General features: G+C 37.7%; 1 protein-coding gene across 1 annotated transcript in view; it reads right to left on the bottom strand.

Moving 5' to 3' along the window:
- The window catches only part of LOC132139589 (ephrin-B1-like), a 32,062-nt gene extending 5,742 nt beyond the window's left edge, over nt 1–26,320 (bottom strand). Inside the window, exons 1-2 of the mRNA XM_059548062.1 lie at nt 25,280–26,320; nt 10,447–10,724 (exon numbers count right to left, since the gene is read on the bottom strand). Coding sequence (XP_059404045.1) covers nt 10,447–10,724; nt 25,280–25,398 — 397 coding nt within the window. The 5' untranslated portion in view covers nt 25,399–26,320. The remainder of the gene's footprint in view (nt 1–10,446; nt 10,725–25,279) is intronic.
- Between the last annotated feature and the right edge of the window lie 255 nt (nt 26,321–26,575).

Here is a 26,575-nt window from a genome sequence, read left to right as displayed (position 1 = left end):
CTGTTAATCATTTTCCAGTTCAGTGTGATTTTAATGAACCATTAACCATTCATTCAATATTTTTCATAACAGAGTTTTAAGATATTGGAACCATCATCAACACAATATTTGAAAATATAATTTTTTTCAAATAGAACTATTCTTAATACTAACAGTCTGGCATTTATATGGAGCAAACACAATAAAGATCACTTCAATGACAGCATCAAGATGACAGATTCAGGAATTTGGCAGCCAAACAGATCATTTGGCTTTTAAATATATATATACAAATATTTGGCTACCTTTATTTTTATTTATTTTTTATTTATTATTTCCATTTTAACATTATCATCACTTGAAGAGGAAAGTCTTTTCTTTCTTCTAGTTATCACTGATTTGACCAGTATTGGCTTTATAAAACTTTAGAGCGGCGGTATGGATCTGTGCTCAGAAAGAGTCGCGAGAGACTCCAGTGATGGAGAAAGGCAGGGCACTGCACTTGTGAATGGCCCTTTGTGGGCGTGTATGGGGGAGGGGTGATGTGTGTGGTTGCTAGGAGCCGCTATGATGTCATGCAGATTGAGATGTATGGCAGTAGGCAGAGTGCCAGTCTCCTTACGGTAGCGCCATGCCAACCTGTCACCATGCCAACTGTGGAATAGCATCACACGGTGCTCCTCTACAGACAAACACACACACACACACCCCATCCTGAGTCCAGCACACACTCACTCCAGGCTAAAACACAACTCACATTCCAGACAGGCAGGGTAATCCCACCCTGTGTACTGTTAGCAAGAGGATGGATTTGCTATAAAGCATTTTTGCGGCCACATTCTGTTGTCACTACATCACTGCTGGATTTTAACTGGTCAGAACATTTGGGTCTTAATAGTTTCCTCCCCATGTGCAGAAGGGGGAGGGGGGGGGGGGGTTGGTTTATGGATGGAATTAGACTCTTCATTTCTAGTCAGACTCATGTTGAACTGAATTCCAAGAAGAGCAAAATCATTACAGAGAACAAACAAAGCAGGTATTTCTAAAAGAATATACCATAAACACACAAATCCCCAATGGCCACACTGAGAGATTAACATGATTAAGATTTAAAACAAGGTGTAAACACACAATAGAAAAATGTGAAGGGGCTGGGGATTTACCATCTGCCTCTATATTTGTGTGTATATGTGTGTGTGTGTGTGTGTGTGTGTGTGTGTGAGAGAGAGAGAGAGAGAGAGAGAGAGACAAAGAATGAAATATTCAGTCTTGTCACAATAAATATAGTGTTGCCCCAGTTCGCATCTTTTATTGACTGACATTTAGTGTGTGTGTGCTTTTTTTGAGTGTGTGTATCAGCGTTTGTTCGTAGCCGTATGCTCATTCTTTTGCCACCATGGAGCCATCTCATGCCTGTCTCATATTTTATCAAACGAACACACACAAACATCTAGACTTGTACACAAGCACACACACAATCCCTGTAATAAAAAAACACAACCAAAACACAGTATTATTATAGTATTTTGGGGGCAGTATTTTCAGCTTACAGCTTTGCAATAAGATGTTACAAATGGTGAAATGCAAATCAACAGTAAAATATAAATATATAGTCTGATTAAATGGCCATTTTGAGTACATTTACATGTAAAAAATGAAATTTAGTGTAAATAATTTATAAAATGATAAAATATGTAATGGCTGTCAGTTGCCCTGTTCTGTAGACACTGACAACTTGTAACAAATATTAATAATTTTAATAATAAATAATAATATTATTTGTTTAACACTAAACACAGTTTAATTAAAAAGCAACTCAAAGTTATTCAAAGGAATTACATAAGAATAAAAAATGCACATATAAATATATATTAATTAAACATTAAAAGTTAAAATAATAATATAATGAGAAATAAAACCAGTAACAAGCAAAAATTAAAAGAAATTGAATGTGCAAAAATAAATGGTGGCCATTTCTTCTAGTATCTTGTCACTGTATGGAATTGTAACTGTTGTTAATAAAAAAAATATTAACTATGAAACAACTATTAAAATTCCTTATTCTAGTCTCTTAAGTCACTGTATGAAATTGTATTTTTATTATTAATAATAATAATAATAATTGAATACAGTAGCTTAAGAGACTTGGAAAATATAGTCATACTAACATTCCCTTTCCCCCAAATATTAAAGATTCTAACATCAAGGACTGAAGAACAGTTCTGTTTCAAAGCAAGCGTTGAATATTCAGCTGCATGGCTCAGGTTTTTGTACCATATTTTCAAATATGATCATGCAGCTGTTAAATCAACATGAAAGGTCCTGATTTAGCTGAAGCTGTCCCATCACGACTCACAGAAAGAGAAAATCCAAAGCTCAACGAACACACTTCAAATGTTCACAACCACAGCTGAGTCAGGCTTTCGAAACAAATATTTTTGACAACTGCAACATTTTTCGTTTCAGTCGGCAGAGTCTCTGACTGATGAGTAACTGACACAAAGAGCAGAAGGAATAGATGCTTCGCTGAGTGAGTTCACCACAATAGCCAACAGCTCCGGTCTGAGCCTCCAGGGGAAAGACCACTGTAGTCGTAGAAAGATCACAAAAACAGCTTTTCGGCAGACAGACAAACGAGGTATAATGTAGCTGCGTTCTGTGTTTGAGCATGTGTGTTTGTCTGTGAGATTTGGGTCAGTGTTCATTCTAATGCATTCAACATAACACAAAGTGCCAGTGACAGGTCACTCCAGCACACACACACACACACACACAACTCATCAGATCAGGCACAGCTAGATTAGATCTTTTGCTTCCAGAAGCTCATCCAATCAGATCATTGCACTGGTCCAGCAGTCGCATAACAGGCGACCTTTAAATCTGCAGGATGAGCAGCTCAATGGAAGTGAGTGTGTGTGTGTGTGTGTGTGTGTGTGTTGTGAAAGAAAATTAAAATGTAATTATCATCCAGCCATACCGACTTCCCTGTAATTCTTCATCCACATACAGACAGAAGAACTTAATGTAAATACCAAAAACGTAGATTTGTCTTCACTGCCAGCAGGTTCAGAGCGAGTGTGTTTGTCATAATGGTGCGTGTGTTTTAGGGGTGATTGTTTGTTCTACTTCAACAAAGCTTATATTGTTCCAGTAGAAATCCTTCAAAATGAACCAACACACTCATGAAGTTTGATGAAGGGAGGAATGAAACAAGAGGAGGCTCAGCCTGTTTCTCTCTCTCTCTCTCTCTCCTTCTCTACATGGATCACTGGACTGATGGAATTCAACACTTCTATCATGTAACCACTCACTCCTTTCAGTTTTTTCCCCATTCTTCCTGTTTGTTTGTTTTATTATTCCTTTCTGTTTATTTATTTCCTTTTTTCCCCTTTCATTGATTCTTTCTTAGCATTTCTTGGTTTTCTTCCTTCTTGCTTCTTTGTTATTTCCTGCCCTTCTTTCTTTTTCTTTCTCCTGTTTCTTTCCTCTTCGTTTTGTTCCTTTTTTCTCGAGTTTCTTTCCATCCTTTTTTCTTTCTTTATTTCTTCACTCCTTAATTGTAGTCCTTCTTTAGTAAACACTACCACCCATTCTCTCAAATTACCTTTAAGTGAAGAAAATGACCAGCACATTCTGTTACTGATCCTAGATAACTATCTGTGTTCTCGCAAATTAGGCCATTTCAAAACAACAGCACAGAGCGTTATGCCTATTATATTCAGACCATATTAAAAGCATTTCTAGATAAAGTGTTTTGCAGAGTATGTGTGTGTTCTCAACGGCAGTAATCCAGATCTCCCAGAGTTCAACATGTACAGGAGCACGTTTCGTTCAGACCTGCTTGCCCTTGCCATACTTTAACCTGTGCATGTTAGGGAGAAAACAGACACGGTGCACAATTGGAATGTAATTAAACGTCAATTAGTCTCTGTTCGGATGTCTCTCTAGCACACACACAAGACAAACACTCATTATGTGCATTAGTTCCATGGGTAGTGTGACCCATCATGCATCACTGACCTTCACTGCCTACTGGGACATCCACATGGGCATCACTACAGCAACAGTGACCATTACTACAGCAACCACCTCCATACACAGTGATCGCAAGACAGAATGACACACACACACACAGCAGGAATCTTGCTCGGTGTGGTGCACCTGGTGCTCAACGTCCCATAAGACAAAGAAAGATGAACTCCCTGTCTTATAATGCGTTCTATCTCTGTCTATTTCCTTCTCTCTCTTATTCGCTTGTGCCTCAAAGGGGAGAAAAAGTTGTTTAGCTGACTATGTCTTTTTGTACTAGTAATTGCCAAAGAGGTCAGATATACCACAAACACAGAAAAATCAGCCAATGTTTGTCTGCAATGCACAACAGGTTCGCAGTGTGTGTTTGTGTGTGTCTCACTCTTGTGTATGAAGTATTCAGAAACAGTGTTTACAATAAGTGCTCACTATAATTTAAAAACGGCAGTTTATTATTCAGTTGACCTCACAGTTGCACGTCAGCAATGCCTATTCAGAGTAGGCATTCTTCACACAGGAAGCAGGATAGATACTATTATTCCAAACACCAGAATAACTAATGATAAGAGTAAAATGTTGGAAAGTCTGCCAAACCTTGTGCTATTCCTGGCTGCGTGTAACACCCACCACTCTGCATATCCTTCAGAAGGTCCCAGTGTTAAAAACGAGCACCTGAAGTTCTGTAAAAATTGTAAGTAAGACAAAACAAACCACTATATTGGACTAAAAGCATCCCAGCAGCTTACAAAGGAGTCTTCAGCAAAATATAAATAAATAAATAAATAATCTAAAAAAGGAAAAATAAAAAAGAAGGTAATTTAATTACATGACAAAAGCATAAAAAACTATTTAAAGTGAACCTCAAGAAAAGAAAATAAGTAAATATATGAATAAACTTGAACTTTTCATTTTAATTGTTTACTCATCTGTTTAGCTGTGCATTTATTGAATGAGCACTGTGCGATGTCCAAACTGATTGCACTGTTTTTTACATATTCACTGCATTTTATGTCAAATCATTTTATATGTTTACATGTTTTAAATTCATTTTAAATAAGTATTTAAAAAAAAATCATTTTCAAAGTTTTAAAATTGCTTGTTTTATTTTTGTGATTATTTTTCTTCATGATTTTTACTTTCTTTTATGTTAAGCACTTTGAATTACCATGGTGTATGAAATGTGCTATATAAATAAAGTTGCCTTGCCTTGTTGCTTTCAAGCAACACTGCAACAATGGAAAGAAATTATTCAAAGATTATTTTAAAGATTATAGTCATTAAATGCTATCTGTTCATACTGTTAGATATTTGTTAATATAAAAATGTAGTCACAATCAAATTTCTTCATGTCAGTCTAAAAATACTAAAATAACTAAAAACAAGTAAAAAAAACAATACTTTTAAACAACTGAACTGTGATAAACATGAGTTGAACCATATGAAATTATATTTACAAAATGTTATATTTAAAATATACTTGATACTTTTGCTTGTAATAATGGCTTAAACTTTTCAGAGAGCTGAAGATATATCAGGCTGAATGAATATTGGATTGCTATTCAATAGCTATTTGCAATTGGAGCTGAATTCTCCTCACATTACAAAGTGGCTTAAACCAACCGTTTGCTCTTAGTTTTTGTGGTAGTTTAAATCAGGCGTCTAACACACACATACACACACATCTCGATGTGATATTTGACCTCTCTCACCCCAGAGCGACCACAGTGAAATGAAGCCACTCATTTTCATACTTCAGCTGTGGCCTGAGAGACAGTTATGGTGAGAGGTTACACAAAGACCCACACACTCATCATTCTAGTGCAGTGGTTTGGTCTGAATTACTTTAAAGCTGGACTGTCTGAAATCAGAATCATATGTTGCTGACACAGCCTTAACACAAAAATACACACAAAACCGAACACATACTTGCTCACACACACTCGACACAGTCACACAGAAGACAAACTGACCCTAAACAACCCTTAATTTAGCCCTTTTTAACTCCCTTAATCCTGAAAACATTGCACAAACCATTAGAGCCTTTCTAGCAGCCACACACTCCTCCTCATTTGGTCATTACTTGCATTTCATGCAGTGATAATCACAAAATCTTGTGACTGCTCCCCATTTTTTTCCCTTTCCCATTCCTCCCTTTTTTCTCTTTCCATCATTTTTAGCGCTCCCTTGACTGTATGACGGTACTGTTTCCATTGTCATGCTTTTCAAATCAACTTCTCAAACACACATACACACACACACATCTTTTTTGACAATTTGATATCTTTCAGCAAGATGCGTTTATGGGGCTTAAATTTTGATGAATGAATTAAATGGCTGGTGGATTGGTTTCTAAATCAATAAAAAAAAATGGCAGGGTTAGAGCTGATCACTGTCAAAGTAAATTTCACGACACAACTAAGTGGCGAAAATGTAGAAATCGTCTAGCAATGCTTCTGAAGCTGGTGACTGAATCAAAAGAGCTCACATCACTCTCATCCAACAGGTTCGGAATTAAACCTGCACTCAAACAATAACCCAGGATCCTTTTCAAACCTCTACTGCTTCGTGACTCCACGCAAGATAACATGATCAGCCCAATGTCTTTCTGGAACACATACTGGAATTAAGTCAGGTCATAAAAGACAGTGGATTCTCAGAATCTCTCTTCACAATTAGAAACAGACACAGAATCTGACCAAGCACAGACTTACTGACCCTAGTCCAGACATAGAAAAATACCCAAACGGTAAAAACACACACACTTAATGCATGAATGACCATGCCATGTCAAAAGCCATGTCAAAAGGACTGCATGTTTATTTTTGTATTTATGTCTAAATGAATTTGATTACAAAAGAACCTATCAAATAATAACTTTATATTTTTATTTTTTGTATTTTTATCTTGTTTTCCAAAAGAAATCCAAACATACTGGAAACAAAAATATGTAAAACTGGTTTGGTTTGTTGCAAAAAGGAAATTGTGAATCAAATTTTTTCACATCAATTCTAAGAATCCTAAAATACTATTTAAAAAAGAAAAAAAAACAGCAAAGAACAATGCTAATAAACCATTTTTACAATGGTACATTAACATTAGTGTAACAGACATTACAGAATCTAAAATCAAAAATTCTTTTGAGATTTGAGAAGCATTTCTGTACATTTTAAAGGGATTTTTTTTTTTTTTAAATTTTTACGTTTAAGTTGAAACAAATTTGGTTAGATTTATACCTGTGTTAGATTTATTTAAAAAATATATATATAATTTTTTTTTTATTTTGCCAGGGAAATAAAATCAATGCATGACATATCTTCTGAAAACAAGCATTATAACTACACATACTTTTGTTCATTTTTTGTTTAAAAGATGTTTAATTTTTTTTACAGGAAAACAAATCAAGAATGCTGATTAATAATATTTCTTTCAGTGAACAGCACATAATGTCTGGCGCACTTGAGCTAACTGTTGCAGCACAGCTCGACGGGAGAAGTTAACATGTATGTCTGGCAGGCAGAGACGGAGAGACGGAGAGCAGACCCGGCCTGGTTCAAAGAACCTCTGCAGACAGACTGGAGACCATTTGACAAATAGTTACACAGATAAAGGAATAGAGCGAGGAGATTTGAATGACTGGATTGGCCTCTGGAGCCAGTGTGCTGAACCTCTGTAGGGACTACTTGAGTATCCTGGGACGTGTGCAGCCTTCTAGATGAACTACAACATGTCCTGAAAAATAGTGTGAATTAATATTATGTAAACTGAAACTGGCAATTAAATGGAGGGTACTGAAGACAGAAACAAAGGGCTTGACCAAAAAAAATGGATTTAAGGGGCCATTTTAGGGTCCGACATGGGTGGCACGACGACATTGTGAGTGTTGAGCTCAGCAGGAACAGGAAACAGTCAGCATCACAGAAATCAACATACTGAGGACTCAGGAAAGGCACAGAGGTTGACAGAAAGAAACTCAACACCAAGCTGAACGAGGCAAATATAGTGACAGGAGAAAGAGCAGATTCTTGTGGATGGATAAAAAGCACCTGGAGTGACACTGAAAAAGCCTGACAGACATGCTCAAGGCAGGTGGGCAGAGTGTCTGTGTTATCTGCTCAGACACAGTCAGAACAAGCTAAATGATAGCTATTCATTATCAAACCACACAACATGTCATTAGCATAAAGCGCTAACAAAGATATCAAAAATGTAATAATTAAAACACGCCATAAACATTAACCACAAGTAATGACAAGACAGACGAATTGGGTTAAAACATCTTGCTTACATTTAACACACACAAGGAGAGTTTTCTATTAAAAAGCATCTGTACTGATGCCAAACTACAACTGTATGTAACCAATGTAAATGTGACATACCAATAGCGCACATTGTCGAAACGCTACTCAAGAGACTTTTCTGAGGAGCGAACCGATGTATGTGAAACTGTCAGGCTCTAAAGTCTCTCGCTGTGTTATTAACTCAAGATGACCAGACAGCAAAAACCACTGAACCCAGAACACAAACACATTTCAGCAAAATTATTTTAACCAGACTCATCCTGTTTACCAGAGCAAGATAAAGGAACTGGTTGCTAGGGAGTCTGTGTGCATGTGTGTGTGTGAGAGAGAGAGAGAGAGAGTGTTTTACTGGATCTAATAGCAGCCCTGCTGCTTGCTGGGGGTAGTTGTGGTGATGGGTCAGTAGAGGTGAAGTGGATTATGGGACATGTCTGGGCATCATGGCCAAGAGACCAAAAACTCAGTGAGGCACGACAACCAATGAGACATGCCTGACTGAAAGTGTCTCTCCCTCCCTCCCTCCCACCATCCTTGGGGAAAGAGTTAAAAAAGACAGCGGGGTAAAGGGGATACACTGAGCCGTAGAGAAAAGGAGACAGATAAGAGCGTGTTTTTTATTTGCCATGCTGTTCCCTGTTGTTTTTGTCTCGATAGCATGCATTTATGCTGAACGTGTTAGAAATCTTTAATTGTGAAAGAATGATTAATCAGAGCTTCAGTACAACTGTTGCATGCTGTTTGTGGCTGGAAAATCATCCCTCACTGAAAACCTCTTTCACAAAAGCTTGACTGTGCCATTTACAGATCTACACAAACATATTACCATCACTATGGAAGCCTCTTCCTGCCTTTCTGACTTTATTTGTCTTAACTGTGGCTTTATTTCTCGTAAATGCAACTTCATTTCCCACAAATTGTAACTTTGTGTTACAATGTGACTTTATTATTTTAAACTGGCTTCCATATCTCTCTCTCTCTCTCTCTCTCACACACACACACACACACACACACACACACACACACAAACTTTCTATTGATAATGATATTTTATATTACCGGTACTTAACCATACCCCAAATCATCACATAGTCTGTGGTTTAAATTAAAAAACAATGAGGAACTTTGGCTGTTCCCCTTAATGTCATTTCTGGCTTTACAATTTCTTTCGGGACATTTGGACCACATAATACAGGCAAAACCTAACCCAAACACACATTTAGCAAGCTATCTCAATGGAAATTCTCATGAACTTCTATTGTATTAAAAAATAACCTTTTTCTGACTATACTAGTTTAACGCTAATTTGTATAGTAGAACTTTAAGGATATTTAGTAGTAAATCAAATGTGTAAAATTGCATGTTCAGGAGTACAACAGGTTGTCACTGGGGCAGTACACTCAAAAGGATCTTTTTGTACCTTATTTAACCCTAAAACCTTAAGGTTATATACTGCTTTAAGGCCTTTCCACACTGAGCGAAAAAGCAAAATGAATATTGGATACGATGTCGCACTGGAATAAAACAATAGATTTCTATGGATGCTTCCACATAGACCTCGAGCATTCGCACACTGAAAATGCAAATGTATTTTCCTGAATCAGTCCGACGAATCTTTTCAGTTTCGCAAAGCAAAAACACGGGCCGTCCAATAAGGTTTAAAGTGGGTAAGCAAATATGTTAATAATTGCATACATTTTCAAGTCTAGCTTGATGCTAAATGTACTTCTAATTATATTTTTTTTAAACATTTTTATAAATTGTTTATATTTTAAATTGTTTCTGGTGTAGAACCTTGTGTATCTTAATTTAATGCTGTTAATTGCATGTCGGATGATGATAAATCATCAAGATACATATCTGAGGAAAACTGCATTGTTGGTCGTGGCACCTAGCGTGCAGCAAGGAGAAAAAGCAAGGTGAACAGAAGGCGAACAATCGTTTCGCATTAGGTGTGAAAGCAACGTTCGTCTGCGATTCGCCTTGCTTTTTCGCATCGTGCTCAGTGTGGAAAGGCCTTTATGGTAGGTACAGCAATCTTACAATTTAAAGTACTAAAATTTTTCAAAATATGTTATAATAGTGAAAAATTTGTTCCCAAAAGAAGTTGTTAGACAGATACAGGAAAGCTGGAGTTACTTACAGGTGATGTAATAGTTTGCCATGCGTTTGAATTCAAGTCCCATGTAGTTTGGACTGAACTCCTGGAACTTGATGGTGAATTTGATGTCTTTCTCTGGTTTGTTGCAGGTCACCAGCACATTGGGGTCCAGTATGGTGCTGCAGGATTCTGCCTGCTCTTTCTTCACCAGGTAGAGTTTATAAAACTCATACGGTCTTCCCATGTCCCCTTTGGGGCAGATAATGTCCAGTTTGTCACCGATTTCCGGGTAGATCACCAAGCCCTTCCCAGACACAAACCTGCAATACAAAGCACACAAAGTTACAATAAATCACAAACACATTTATACAATCCTCTCTGATGCTGATTCTTGGTAGAATCTCCATCTCTGTGGACCCCGTGATCGTGAGAGGAAAAACATAGGGTTCAAATAGCCCTCCAGACTGCCAAGATCCTCCACAAAATGCACCAGAGGGACTATCGCCGGTCCTTTTTTCTTTTAATAACACATTTCAAAATATGAAACAATTCCAAATATTAAAGAAAGAGAGCAACAGAAGAGCAGAGTCAGAAATGAGCTGGACGGAGATGGAGCTGTATCTGCTCACTATGATTTATTGGACAGGGAATGTGAAGCATCTCGTTTAATTTATTGGAGTTTTATAATTTATTGTTCATGTGTTGATCCACACTCCTCACACAGTCAGGGAGTATATGATTCATTCTCAGACTTTAGAATGTTTGTGCGCACACATCAATATGTGTCTGTAAGGAGAGATGATTGCAACACAGTCCTTTACACATTTTACTGCTAACCGCACACAAAGGAACAAATACAAACATGCAGACACAGACATGCCCTAAAACTACATAGACATAAACACATACACGAAAATCCCCTAGATCTACAAACAACATATAAACAGACAAAAAGACACACACACACCCGTTAATCAAAAAGACATGAACACATACTAAATAATGCCAAGTAAATATACAAAGCCTTTAAATAAAAAACACATCAGTGGAGTGCAGGAGAACTTGCATTTCCCTGATATATGGTCCTGATCAAACTCAAATATTGTCTCTGTATAATGTAATTCTGCTGGTTATTTCTGCTCTCATGCACACGCTCCTCGCTGCAGGCTGTTCGCTGGTTTAACACACATAAGAGCTTATAAAACATCTTCACAGATGGATTAACAACAAAAACCTTTTACTGGGGCACATACTTTTGTCTATTTTACAAAACATGCTGTAAGTGCGTTCACGTGGATATGTCTGTGTCTGGGGTGTGTACAGGATTGTGAAATCTAATTAGGACTGAGTGATTACAGCTAACGAGAAACACAATTATGTTCTCAATGAGAAGAAGGCAAACAATGAGAACAGATAGACTCATATAAACAAGGACACAAACACACACACACACACACACTGCAGTTATGATAGCTTACAGTTCTCTCATTGAAAAGAGAAGAAAGGAAACGCATCAACAACTAAAAAAACGTCAATTAAGTACAAACCAAAGCAAACAGTAAGTGGCATGTAAATTCAGGAATTTCAGAAAAGCAATTAACATGTCAGTGGAGATGCACAATGTATCTGTACCACATCAGTAATCGACCAACACTAGAGATATTTTAATTTATAGGTAAAGTTTATATTGCACACACACACACACACACACACACACACACACACATATATATATATATATATATATATATACACACACACTACCACCATTCAAATGTTTTAGGTCTTTTTTTTTTGTTTTTTACAGAAAAAAATAAAGTACTAAACAATTTAGTAATTTACTCAAATAAATTAATATTTCCATTCAACAAGGGTGCATTAAGTTGATCAACAGTGACAGACATGTACAATGTTACAAATGATTTCAATTTCAAATAAATGCTTTTTGAAATGTATATTTATCAAAGAATGTTATACTTTTACATTTTAAATTACATTATTACGGTTTTTACTGTATTTCTGTCAAATATATGAAAGATATTTTACCCTAAACTTCTGATCTGTCAGGTAAATTGAAAATAAAAAAAATAAAAACCCATGAAAAAAGATTTTATTTTTATATTCTTTCTATTATTATAGATGTAGTGAACCATGCCAGAAAGACTGAACTTGACACCAAACTGAGTTTAGCAAGACACAATAATGATCATCTGGACTAAGTGACATATTAAATCATGACACAGATACAGAATGTTTATCATATTGTGAGGTATCAGGTGATACCCAGCTCAGAGATGAACGATTTAAATGCTGTAGCACTTCATAAAAGCAGATATCTGAGGCATTGATGTGCAGAACTAGAGAATCTCTGTGTGTGTGCGTTAGAGAATAAGAGATTTGCATGACTTAAGGAGTTTTTGCAGGGTTAAACTCTTTGCATGACATTTGCCTCCTCTGTCTGCGGCCTCTTCTCTGTTCTTTTCCATTCCTTTCTTTTATACTTCTGTTTCTAGATCTCTTTTTATCCCTCTCTTTTTTCCCCATCAATGAAGATGTCAAACTCGTGCCCTTCCTCTGACGGCCGGCTATGACTGAACAAATCAGAAACAGAAAGATAAAGCGAGCGAGGAGGAGGAAGAATCTGACCTCCTCAACTCTGAAGAAAAGACTTCATCACTTCCTGTCAAATCAGCAGCTGCTGCAGACAGAGAATTTCAGAAGCAGGACCTGAGAGGGATTGTTTACGAATGTGTGTGTGTGTGTGTGTGTGTGTGTGTGTGTGTGTGTGTGTGTGTGTGTGTGTGTGTGTGTGTGTGTGTGTGTGTGTGTGTTGGAAGCTCAAAGAGGTTCAATAACAGGCAGTGCACTCCCTAAAACACACAGGGCTGATTCTGAGAAGATCTCACCAGCAAATTTAGAATCATTTAGTCAACCAATTCCTGTAGTAAAGGAGTTTGTGTGTGCTGTGTGTGTGTGTGTGTGTGTGTGTGTGTGTGTGTGTGTGTGTGTGTGTGTGTGTGTGTGTGTGTGTGTGTGTGTGTGTGTGTGTGTGTGTGTGTGTGTGTGTGTGTGTGTGAATGCCCATGTTTTTGTGTTGTGTGTCTTGGATAGTTCAAACAATCAGTGTTACATTTTTGTCTCGAGTTACTGCTTGTTTACTTTGGTAAAACTATGAAACTTTAAAGTATAAACATTTTACAAAGATATACACAGCTAACTATCATTATTAAAAATGATAGAACTTTAACTTTATGAATAAGTTACTCAGTAACACCATTATATAATGCATAATAGATACCTTACTTTTAGAATGTACAGACATTAATGATCTGTTCAGGGTTATATGACATCATAATTTAGTAATATAATACACATGTAATAATTCTAAATGATATTATTGAGGAAATGTACTCTTAAGTGTTTTACTCTGTGTGATTAATTAATGTAAATATAAAAAAATTAAATATATTAAAACGAAATATTCAAGGAACATAGTCAGAAGAATAACAAAATTCTAGAGCGACAGAGATAATAAACAAACACCATTTCCTGCTAAAAAGTGAATTAAATCAGCAGCACATTGGAGAGTGGGGGAGATGTCTTAATTCAAATTGTAAATGTAATTATCTACACACAGACACACACACAAACACACTTCAGATTCTGTGCACTGTGTGAAACAGAGTTAGACCCACATGCTTGCGTGCGCGCACACACACACACACACACACACACTCAAGAAGAGGCCTCCTCGCTTTTTAAACAAGTGAACACGGGATTAGACCAGGACTGAATGGCACCAATTAAATACTGAATACAGCAGCCATGCAAATCAGCCTCATTCAAGAGGGGGAGAGAGAGAGAGAGAGAGAGAGAGAGAGAGAGAGAGAGAGACATAGACACAGACACCTCTTAACACACAAGCGACTACATTCTGAGAAGGGGCTGTAATCACATCTTGGCAGTCTGACCTCCACAATGGATCAACAACAGCAGCTCATATACACAAGCCACATACCTTATTTTTAAAGTTTAAAGACTGGAAAGTTATGTTTTATTTTTGGTGTGTATTAACATATCCGAGTGTAAAATGTAGTCACCTATCTCTCATTAAACAGACGCACACACACACACTCAGCGTGGAGATGTCGGGTGTATGTATAGAGTGTGGTGGTCATGTGATTGTCCACTCTCAAGGCAGAGCTCCTACAAGTGGCTCTTTGTCTGTGAGAGAGAGAGAGAGAGCGCGGCAGCTTTCACATATCCCACTCACAATAACAACTGCACACAAACTCACACACTCAAAAAACACAGAGCCTTGGGCATCTTGTTGAGAATGAGAGAAATGAGTGAATGGAGTCTAAGAGAGAGTGAGGAATCTCCATAGCAGAGTGAGTCCACCCCCCCCCCCCCCCATCCTCATTCATTCTCTCATACACACACACACACACACACACACTCTGGATAAACTTATTGCATTTTTAGATTGAGAAAATACATGTGTTCTTTTTTTTTTTTTACAATTTGAAGTTATGTCAGATTTAGCTCACTTTTGGGGACAAATTAGTCCTTAAATAAAGCAAAACCTACCACCAAGAAAGAAAAAAGATTAATTTTACTTTTACTGATTTGTTTTTCAGAAAGTCTTTACTTAATTTATGAATGTTTTATTACTTTAACACAGCTAAAAGTTTAATTGAAAGTTAATTTCTTGCGAGAAATCCTAATCTAAATATATATGTGAATCCTTTTATATCCTAAACTGATAGAAACACAATGCAAGCAAAGGTGATTTCTGGGATTTTAGTCAACAGGCAACCATGCAACAGGTTTTTATCAGAGTCTGCCTTGGAGGAATATGATAACTCTCCATCACACAATCAGACATAAGTACATTCTTTCACTGGATTTGTTTCCTGCTCTCCTTTTCAATGTCTTTAGCTGCTGTTTTCCGCTCATATTACTTTCACCAGTTCAAAGAGCCTAGAGGTTAGAGGTCAAGCTAAACTTCCCTACTGAACTATGAAGATCTGCAAATACATCATGTGAACCGACAGAATTCACAAGAACTCTTCCACTTCATTGTTTATGGGTGTCATAACATTTCCATTCGCCCATTGCCTTGATGTTATGGGCGGAAATCACCGGGGAGCCCACAAAAGAATAACAAAGCTATTTTTAGTTTGCAATGTAGTGTATTCTGCATTTATTTAGTTGTGATGACGATACACTTGAAATATTGTGACGAGTTTCTTGTGACATCTGATAGTTCCACATCAGGCTTACAGGAGGACATCTGTATGACAGGACAGGTCTTCCTGTAGTGCAAGAAGATCTCTTACATCTGTTCAGCTCTGAAACAACTTGAGCCACTGTAGAGTTTTCTTACCTCCAAATTCACATGAGAGAAAACACAATTCATTGTACAATTATACCAACTTTACAGAACCTGTTCAATTTGCTACATACCTAATAATAATAATAATATGTAGCTGTTAAATATTGTGAAAAACAAGTATTGCTGTGCCATACTGTATTACTCAATGGGTAAATAACTACAAGCCAGAACACTACACATTTTACAATAGCATTTTAATTATTTATATACGTGTTAAATAAAATGTGTTAAAATTTTAGTGTGGATGGCAACAACCAGGTTTCATAAAATAACAACTGAATACTAATAACACTTATTCATAGCAGCAAAAGAGCACTGATTTAATTATTAACAGCATTCATAACCAGCTTTAAGAGTCTTCACCTGAGCTCCAAATGCAATGGCACACTGGTGACAGTTGCTATGGTAGACAGTATATATATTTAGGGTATAAAGGGGAAAAACCGCAGCCAGAAATGCTCATATTTACTCTGTCTCTTCTCTCTCTGTCAAAGTCTGTCTCTCTCTTTCTCACATACACACACACACACACACACATTGTGTTTGTCTGAGTGTGAGATGAAAGATATGAATTCTTCCAGAGCTCCTCCAGGATAACACCGTTAAACATACACACACACTGAGTATAAAATCCAAGCTCTTAATGCGTGTAACCGTGTGTGTGCGCGAGTCACAGGTCACAGTGATGCAGAAACAGTTTCAGTGACCTGTGTGTGTTTCTTTCTCACAGAATCTCACATTACAGAGCAATTAAATCAAATGCAAACACACACACACACACAAACAGGTTATACTTGGCTGACAGCTCACTCTGCATTGCCTGGGAGAAAACAGCAGACGAAATCAAACACACACACACACACAGGGTAGAAATTGTCATTTTTCTAATAGCAATGTCAACACATATGAAGTTATCTGTGACTTGATTGTTATTTATACCTATGAGAAATGTAATAGGAGTGATAGAGAGACTCTTGGGAACCAAAACCTATAAGAGAAGAATGACAAGTTGTCATTAGACACTAAACAACTCCATCATCACACTAAGTGTGTGTGTGTGTGTGTGTGTTTCAGCATGTCTGTCATGGTAATGTGGACTAGAATAAGTGTATGCACCTTCTTCCCTCATTTTACACAGAACCTTAACATCTTACATGTCGATTTCACTATATTAGTGACTTTTCAAACTTATTTAGCTGTATTTTGCTGTATCAGTCAACACTGTATGTTTAATTGTGAAATCTAATTTCCTCTATTTTTATATTGAGTTTTTTTTTTAGGGTTCACATAAAGTTCAAATCTTTAAGAATAAAATAATTTATTAGCACTGTTAAATGTAATATTTGGCTTTTTTCCCCCCCATTGGTTTTATTAGGGCTAGTCTCACCAAGGCTGCATTATTATTATTTTTTTCTATTTCAATATATATTCAAATGTAATTTAGTCCTGAATTTTCAGCAGCCAGTCTTCAGTGGCATATGGTCCTCATTCTAATATGCTGATTTAATCCTCAAGAAACATTACTATCAATGTGAATATTTTTGTGGAAGTCTTGAAACATTTATTTCCGGATTCTCCGATGAAAAGAAAGTTTAAAAGAACAACTATTATGAAATGGAAATCTTCTGTAACAATGTAAATGTTTCACCGTCACATCTTAAGTGCAACTTTTAAACCGTTTAGAATTTCAATATTGTCCTTTTATCAGTTATTGGTCATACTATAAAAATACATATTAATTTAGAAGTATCAGCCAGAATTATAATACTTTGTGGTGATATTTGCCAAACCCAATTTACTGTCAATATCAGCAGATTTAAAGGAAAACATGATTTCTGAGTCCACTTTTCAACAGGTTTCACTGCATTTTCAAAATATAGGCCTCAAAAACACAGCTAAACCTGTAACACACACAGATGAACAAACTCTCTTGTTTACTTATGTTTTATGAATTAGCCATGTGTATGTGTGTGCATCGAGTGTGTTTTCAGCATTGTTTTATAATTCGATTTTCCATTTGTTCTGTCCAGCTGCAGGCAGAGATCCCTGTCTCACCAATAATGGCTCTAAACTCCTTCTCCCCTCCATTTTAAATAATAATGGGCCTTTAAAATGGCTGATTCAGACGTTTCCCCAAAAGCAGCTTTCCACAGCTCCAAGACCAGTAAACAGCTTTCAGCATGATCTATCTGTGGGCGTCCTGAGCCTGATATTTGTGTGTTTTCAACCAAACCTAAGATCAGTGATCTCCCGGTGTGCGTTCAGGAGTAAGTTTTCCAATGGCAGGTAACCCAAAGCAAATTAAAACCGTTGCGTGAGAGATCTGCTCTCAGGTCAGCCGGAGCTATTAAAGGTTTTTGTGATTAGAAACTGCATGCAGAGAGCACTGAGCTCAGATCAGCTGGAGATGAAAGCAGGCTGGAGACTTCAGCTTCTCTGATGCTTTACAGCAGCATTTAGCTGACTGAAAGCGTGACCATTTCTCCGGACACACACACGCAGGCAAGGAATGATGGGTTTAGTGAGCATGATGGTCTGAGCTGTCGACTGGAAAGTGGATAAAAAGGATGGCGGAGCTTTGAACTCTAAAAGGGTGTGACTAATGGCCCGCTCTATGTATGTGTACGAGTATATGTAACAGAATTAAACAGGCTGCTAAACTTGCACTGACTCTTTGTTTTCATTTGTTTGTATATATATATATATATATATATATATATATATCCATAATATGATAGTGTGTACTGTCTCACAAAGTCAAAAGGTAAAGCAAACATAAGAGTGTGAATGTGCACACAGAGAAGTGAAGGAACCAACAGATCGCAAACCTCTCCTTACAGAACACTAATCATTTCCCACCTCACACCCTTGTGTTTGTTGTGTGTGTGACATACTCAAGTCACTTTGCAGGGAAGGTTGCAGCTGTTTTACAAAGGGAAGAGTGTATGTGTGTCGTTACGGAGAGACACATTAGGGTCAGATCTTAATCGTGATGATACAGTGCTCTATCCCCTATTTAAAAAGAAGCACAGAGAAACTGATGTTTAACATCTCGGGTTTGTTTTTGGACGTTTTTGAGTCTAGGTATTTGTATAATGGCTGATCATAAGAAGGATAGAGGAAACTGCCGTGAGCCAGGAATCCGGCCCAACTGTAATGATACACACAAGCATCCACCCTGAACCACAGCACTAGTGACTTCTATTCTGCAGCTGACTCTATCCTATCTGACTCTTGTCACATTCTAAGCAAACTTAAAGTATTATTATGTAGTAGGATAAGGTAGGCTAAAATAAAATACTATTTCAAATAGTCGGGAAAAATAAATGTGCAGCTGCAATAATTTGATCCCCCCATAATCATCATGAAAGTGCATTTGACTCGTGCACTATATTTCACACAACAGATTTGTGTCAGGGACAAAGGGAAAAAGACAAATTATTGGTTCTCAAATCTCATTCGAAAAGATACCTTCAAAAAAAACTTGGTGTGTCTTCAGGCAGGACATTTTGAATGGTTAACTGTGTGAAAGCTATTTAAGTGCTTTGGTGGAGGGGAGAATTTTCAAGGAAAACGGACTTAAATTTCCTCAAACAATGCTATCATATTGCTTCAGAAGACATGAGTAAAAAGGACTACTTTCCTTTAATTGTTATTTTGCCCCTACTGGAGCCAGACAGTAAGAATCTGTAAAAAATCAGTAAGAAGTCTGCTTTTATTGCAATTTGGACATTCTAGAATACAAAAACATTCTGTGTTCAACAGAAGACTTAAAATCTTATAAGTTTGGAAGGACATGGAGGTGAGTAAATGATGTCTGAATTTTCATCGTAACTCTAGAAGTTAAGGCCTTTGGTAAAGTAATCAAATCCTCTCAAATAAGTTGAAAAGATGCAATAGTGTCATTTTGTGGTACAAGATAAATACAGGACAAAGAAGAAAGTATAGTCCCTGATAGCACACGGACATCCCGGAGATGTCTATTTGACATTTACATCTGTATTTTCATCTGCAATATTAGCAGACCTTAAAGAGATTCAACCAAAACTAAAAATTCTGTCATCATTTACTCAACCTCATGTTATTAGAGTTTGGTTACTGTTCAATTACTGACTTCTAGACTAAAAAAATTAATAAAATTCTTAAATATATTTTAAGTTTCACAGATGAAAGAATGTCATTCAAGCTTGGAATGACATGAGGGTGAGTATATGATGACAAAAAAAAGTATTTTTGCGTCAACTGTCCGTTTAAAGAATTAGCAGACGTTACTGAGATCCCCAAAAAAGCCTGTGTTTACATGTCTACCTAGTTATCTAAACATGTGCATGGCGGCACAGACTTCTACTGTTTATAAATAAAGCCAATTATAATTACAGCAGGCAAACCATAACCCAAAACCCTAACAGAAACATGTTAGCCTTTTTACAGTTACAAAAATTTTGTTACATAACACACATTACAGTCACATAAATAATTACTTTAGTTATGAATGATTTTGACCTCTGAGGATATACTGGACCTCCCCCAAAGGAGGCTTTGTCAAAATTTAGCCAACTTCTGGGGACAATTTTGTCCCCAAAGAATAACTAAGTAAACACACCCCCCAGCAGCTGCCACTGTTCCTCTTCCGTCGTGTGCTCCAACAGAGCCTCCAACTACAAACATTACCGTCCTTAAAACAACACGGGCGCTGGGCTCGGAGCGCGTCTGTGCGTGTGAGAGCCGTTTGAGGAGGCTGTGAGAGCCCAGCGGTCATGCTTGGTCAGGGACAGACAATGTGCATTTGTTACTTAAGCACTGTTGTTAATGAAGCCCTCCCCATGCATGCAAGCACACACACACACACACACATGGATGTACAATAAAAATTAGGTTTCATGCCAACTCCTCTCGCTTTCTCTCTCTGTGTTATATAACGACTTTAACGGTTTTAAGTTGCAAACTGAATCCCTGTTAAAATGTACATACTTTATAGACATCACATAGTTAGACTCAGGATATAACACACACACACACACACACACTGACAAACATCCACAACACCGTGAAATGCTATCAACGTTGGAACAAAAGCCACATCACACAAACTTCAGAGAGGAACAGGTCTGTTGTGGAAATGCCGGCTGAGACAGAGGGAAGTGTGTTTGTGTGTGAGTCTGCATGAGTCCGCTCTTGCTGTTCAACATATTGAAACTCTGACAGAGTTAATCTCCTCACTGTCAACTCCTATTATAACACCACTGAACATGACATACACACACACTAACTCATGCATACACAAAAAACGCACACATTCACGCATACACACTCGTAAATGCACACGGACACTGCTGTGGATGACTGAATATATGCCTAAACATGTCCTAAATGCTGCCGAACAGTTACACAGGCATATGTGGAAATCCGTAACTTTGATCGCAGTTGAGACCGACATGATCCTTGTGCAGGCCAAAGGCCGTTAATGTCTTTTCATGTCGTCAAAGTAAGATTCTTCAGTCCCAAAAAACTGCTTTTGGAAATTTCCACATTCGTGAGACGCAGCAAATCAAAGCATGTTTTAGCAACAGGTTGGAGCCTCTCAGAGGGATGCAGGTTTAAGTCTGGCCTCCATAAATAGGTGTATTTTACACTTTCCTGTAATTCTCTTTTACTCCTTTATTATTTTTTAATAATCATATGCCAACTGATTGGAAATTCTGTCCTTTTTACTAAAACTCAAATAATTTCTCAAACTATATGAATTTCTTTCATCTGTGGAACATTAACCATATTTTGTGGAGTTTTGTCAGTGGGATTCAAAACAACACTTTTTCGGAATATCCTCAACAGAAATAAAATTTAATTTTCAGGCAGTTTGTGTTGGATTTTAATTTTAACATTTTACATTTTTGGTAAAAAGTGTTCATGAGCTGAACAGGATATTTTACTGCTTTTTTTAGACGGCTATGTCTGCACATAGAAGTTGCTGATCAAGACTAATTGTGCACCAGAAAGTGTTGGGTAAATGAACAAACGTGTACGCTTAAATACACACACACATACGTAAAACACTTCAGTAGCATTTTTGAGCTAATGAGAGACAGATTTCCAATTAGCTCCTCATCTCCTCCCTTAGCACTGGATAATGGCCAAAACACACGGGCACATTCATACATATATCATGGACTCCCTCTTACTTTGTTCTTAAAAATCCAAAAAGCCAAAAGAAATGTTGTTAATTTGCAGTCGTTTATCAGAAAATTGTTTCTAAACAGCTAGTGTTTTCTTGATAAGAGTGGCTGCCAAGAATTTGAATGTAGTAAAATGATATTAACTTGTAACTAGAAGAATTTAATGACATACGTTGGGAAGTAAAGCGAGTCCTCATTTTGTTGTTTGTGTGTGTTTGATTAGGTGTATAGAATGTGACACATTAAGGGAATAAGATATAACCTGAAATCTCTTGCCTCAATGTGATAATTGTCCCAATGATTAGCTACTTTATTCTCTCTCTCTGTCTGTCGCTCTCTCTCTCTCTATTCCCAACAGATCCCACTTCTCTTTTCTTCCCTCAAGGCAGACGAAGGGAGGGGAGGGGTGTCGCTTTTACATTTTCTCAGTCCAAATTATAGCTGTGAACTATGCAGAGAGGAACAGAATTATACATCTGAAACCAGCGGTAAGTCTGTGCGTGAGCGCGTATGTGTAGTTGTGTCTAGAAGTAATTAAATTTACATAATTGTGTCAACAGAATAAATCATTGAAGCTCTTGTTCCACCAAATGTTTCTTCAAGAGAAAATGCAGGGGTAGCTTCGGCATTCAGTCAATTTAGCGTTTTGCTGATATAAATATCAGACTGCTGAGGGGTGGAGAACGCAGCCGGAGTTTTTCTAATTTTACACTGCTTCAATTATATTTTGCATTCAGTCTGAGAGAAGTCTGACCTAAAACACAAATGGCACATTATTATGCGTGTGTGTGTGTGTGTGTGTGTGTGTGTGTGTACGATGGCCTCACTAGTAAGAGGTTTAAAGTGTGACTTGGACTTAGGGGTGGTGGATGCTCCCATATGTCCGTTTGCAGGGATAGAGCGCAAAGAGTATGTTTGCCCGAGGCCCATATGTCTTTATGAGAGTGCTTAGGATTATCTTTGCGTTCAACTACCAATTCATCTGAGTACATCGAATTACTGCTGTTTTACTGAGACTGAGATATGCGGACATGCCTCTCGTTTAATTCAAAAACGCTCACTAACAAACGATTCTGATATTATTTTACTTGACTTCACACGCTGTTTCAAATTCTCTTCCACTCAATCTTTAGTGAGGGTCTCTGAACCTTTGACCGAGCAACACACGCATGCTCATGCACAGGTGCATACACACACACACACACACAAAGTCTGTAAGTAAATAAACATTTAGTACATAAAACAACATGCAGCAACTGTGGTAAAACAGACCAGGCCCGTTTGAGCATCTGCTGTGCCATGGAGCTCAAAGCTGTTTGAATGAGTAAAACAATCCACACACAGAGGGGCTCCAGCGACTGATCTGAAATCTTCTCACAGGACCAGAAGCTCAAATGTTGCTGGTTTTTAAGATCTCTCTAACGGGTTTAACTCCTACATACAATTAAAAATGTATAGGCCTATTATTAAAATAATAATAATAATAAACTCCAAACATGAATTTTACAAATATTTAATCTTGAGGGCCCAAGTGCTTTGTATGTAGGAAAATGGGTTATTTTTCAACATGCATAAAAACATTAACTTGCAAGTTATAAATAAATGGGAAATATATATATATATATATATATATATATATATATATATATATATATATATATATATATATATATATAAATGGGCTGCATTAAATTAATTTTAGTAAAACTTTCATAAGTTAAATAACTTTAAAAGTAAATTAAAACTTAGTACAGTGCTTAAAAAGATATCAGTATAATTGGTTTATACATCTTTCATCAAATTTCTAACTTTCTGAGTGTATATTAACTAAATATCAGTTAAGCATTCTATATTGTAATAATGTTTAACTATATTAGTTGTTATTAAGTGTTACACAATTTCTAAACAGCTATTTTATTTTCCCCTTCTTTCGTTCCTTACTCAGTTTAAGCATGCAAACAATAAAATAGTAAACATATCTTCATTTGTAATTTACAGTGCGGTTTTAGTTTTAAAAGCAAAATTTATGTTTTCGCTTCGCCCCTTGGGTTCTCACATGCTAAAGTTTTCAAGTTATTTTACAAGGCCATATTGCTCATCTTTTATGAGACCAACCAAGAGACTCCTCAATTAAAATATTCTCCAAAAGATGAAAAACATGTGCACTATTCCTGTCTCCCTTGTGTACGGTCATAACTCAGCGACTGAGTCTCAAAACCCTTTGAGCTGCAAACCAAGATGAGCTTATGATGCCCAAAATGCTGTCTATATGACCACCCTACCACCAAGCCCCCCCAACCAAAATGCTGTCTAGTTGATAGGAAGCTCATTAGGTTTTGAGAGACAAAAAATGCTCCAAACTAAATTCAAAATAACAAATCATTATGTAAGTCAACTAACAAGACAATATAAAATCCACTTTTGGTTACGATATACATTGAGTTAAAAAAATAAGTACATCATGACTTCTTTTACGAATGCAGACTTAAACAATAAGCTTTCTTTAGTAGCCTATGTTGAGTCGAGCTTCAGTGGCGTCTCGAGCCATTATTCAGGTCAAGTAAACATGCTGGACTCTCCCTTGAACGTTTTATGAGCAGCAATCAGGGAGATTTTATGAGCTTCTAGGAAAAACCTGCTTAATAACCTATTAGCTCTCTCGACACTACTCTGATTTGATCAATATGACATTCGCAAAGAGCCACCGGCCGCCGGGATCCCGCAGGCCGGTGGCGGAGAGTCAGCTCGCCTCTCATGGGAAAACAAGAAAAGCTGGACACGCCGAGAGACAGTGAGCTTCGTGCTAAAAACATAGTGCAACATTAGCAGATCTGCCTATTTCTAATTTTTTAAAGTATGTTACGGAGAAATTAGGCCCGCGTCCAGGCCACACGTCAAATTTATGAAGCCGAATTCGCAGCAGCAAAGAGATTCTTAAAAATTACGATATTACCCATAAACATTTAACGAAGTTGTACTAGCAGTAGAGTTGCCGAATCCCCGCTCAACAGGGAGTTTTGAGTTGATGAGAAGCGGCGGTGGAGTAACGTTATGACAGCTGTGCGTTAGATCCCCGAGAGCGCGCGCGCTTGCACGGTCACTTCAGCCTCGAGCTCAACGAGAGCTTCATGTCATCATGACGGAGAACGAGTCGAGATACGAGTAGCGGAGATTTTCAAACCGGACTGCTCAAACTGTATGTCTATTTCATAAAGAAATAATAGGTCAAATTATTAATATGAGACTGTAGGAACAAGTCACGCTCTTTCTATGGATTTTATTAAACACGCGCTCGTGCACTTACTTGGGATTTTGTGAATTCCACACGACAGACTCCAGTGATTTGGCTGCGGGTAACGTGTATCTGCACATGACTGTCAGAATCCAGAGGTAATATTTCCACGAACAGTCATTTCCAGCCATTTTACACGCTTTTTGGAGAGACACAAGCCAGCCAGACGATAAGATCCTATCGATCGACTGTACTCCGGGTTACCGAAGCACATGCAACAGACTCGGTTATGCGTCCAGGCGGAGGGGCTCCATGGCTCAACTTCCAAATCCAATGTTTCTAGTGTTGCCTTGGAGGAAAAAATGTGTCACACAACGTTGCACAGGCAGCTTCTCCGCCAACGTTTCTCTGTTACAGAAATCGCTGCTACCTTTCACTTAGGTAAATGGTAGCGCGTAACTGTTTTATAGTACTCATCTATTAATTGAGCTAGTAGCCTTACAAAAGGTCAAATCACGCCAGATAGGAGGTAAGTGACACGCACACAGGTATAAGGACCATCGATCCCGTGTTGGGGTTCAGGTTGGTGCACAAATCCGGTCCTATCATGTGTCAGATTTAAAATAGACTCCTTTCGCTTTTTATCCCAAATCATAGAGATGCGCTTTAGATAGCATATGCAACAGTTTTGTCCGAGATTTATCGATCTATATCCATGTTCAAATTTGTCCTGGAACAAAGCTTAACTGTCAGTCACAGGACTGCCAAAAATGTCTGTCCAATTCCATTTGGATTTTCTTGCAAAAAGAACCACGAAAAGTAAACTCCCGAGTTTGGCTGCTTCTTACATTGTATGATCTGTCGTTTTAGCACACGCTTGTAGACGGGATAGCAGCTACTGTCCGCTCCTGGCTCGCGTGCCAAAAGGTGCACACAGTTTCGTCTCGAGGGTATAAACAGATGGGGAAACTCCAGCAGTTCGTCGCTTCCTCTGCGAGTAATGACGCGTTTTTTTAGCCTTGGATCTTGTTAGTATTTGTTCAGCGCTCAGCCGTGGATCCGGTGCGTCCGCAGTCAGTCCCGCACACCGATCACAGCGCAGTGACTCGCGATCCATCACCTCCACTCCCACCGAGCTGCTAAATCCCGCCCTATTCCGAAACGGACCAATCAAAGCGCACGTTTAGGGCGAAGTCGCAACATGGTGTCCCTCTTTGTACAACGAGTTTCAGAGAAGTTCAGCTGGGAGACTAATGCATTTACAAAAAGTCTTGACTCTCTTGTTGAATTTAAGACGTTCAGATGTGTTTAAGATACTAACTCTCTTTAAGTTGTTTACAGACTAAGTTATGCCACAAGTTAGTTTTT

This window comes from Carassius carassius, chromosome 4 (genome assembly GCF_963082965.1).
Source record: "Carassius carassius chromosome 4, fCarCar2.1, whole genome shotgun sequence".
Lineage (NCBI taxonomy): Eukaryota > Metazoa > Chordata > Actinopteri > Cypriniformes > Cyprinidae > Carassius > Carassius carassius.
This window is presented reverse-complemented; position numbering and strand designations above follow the sequence as displayed.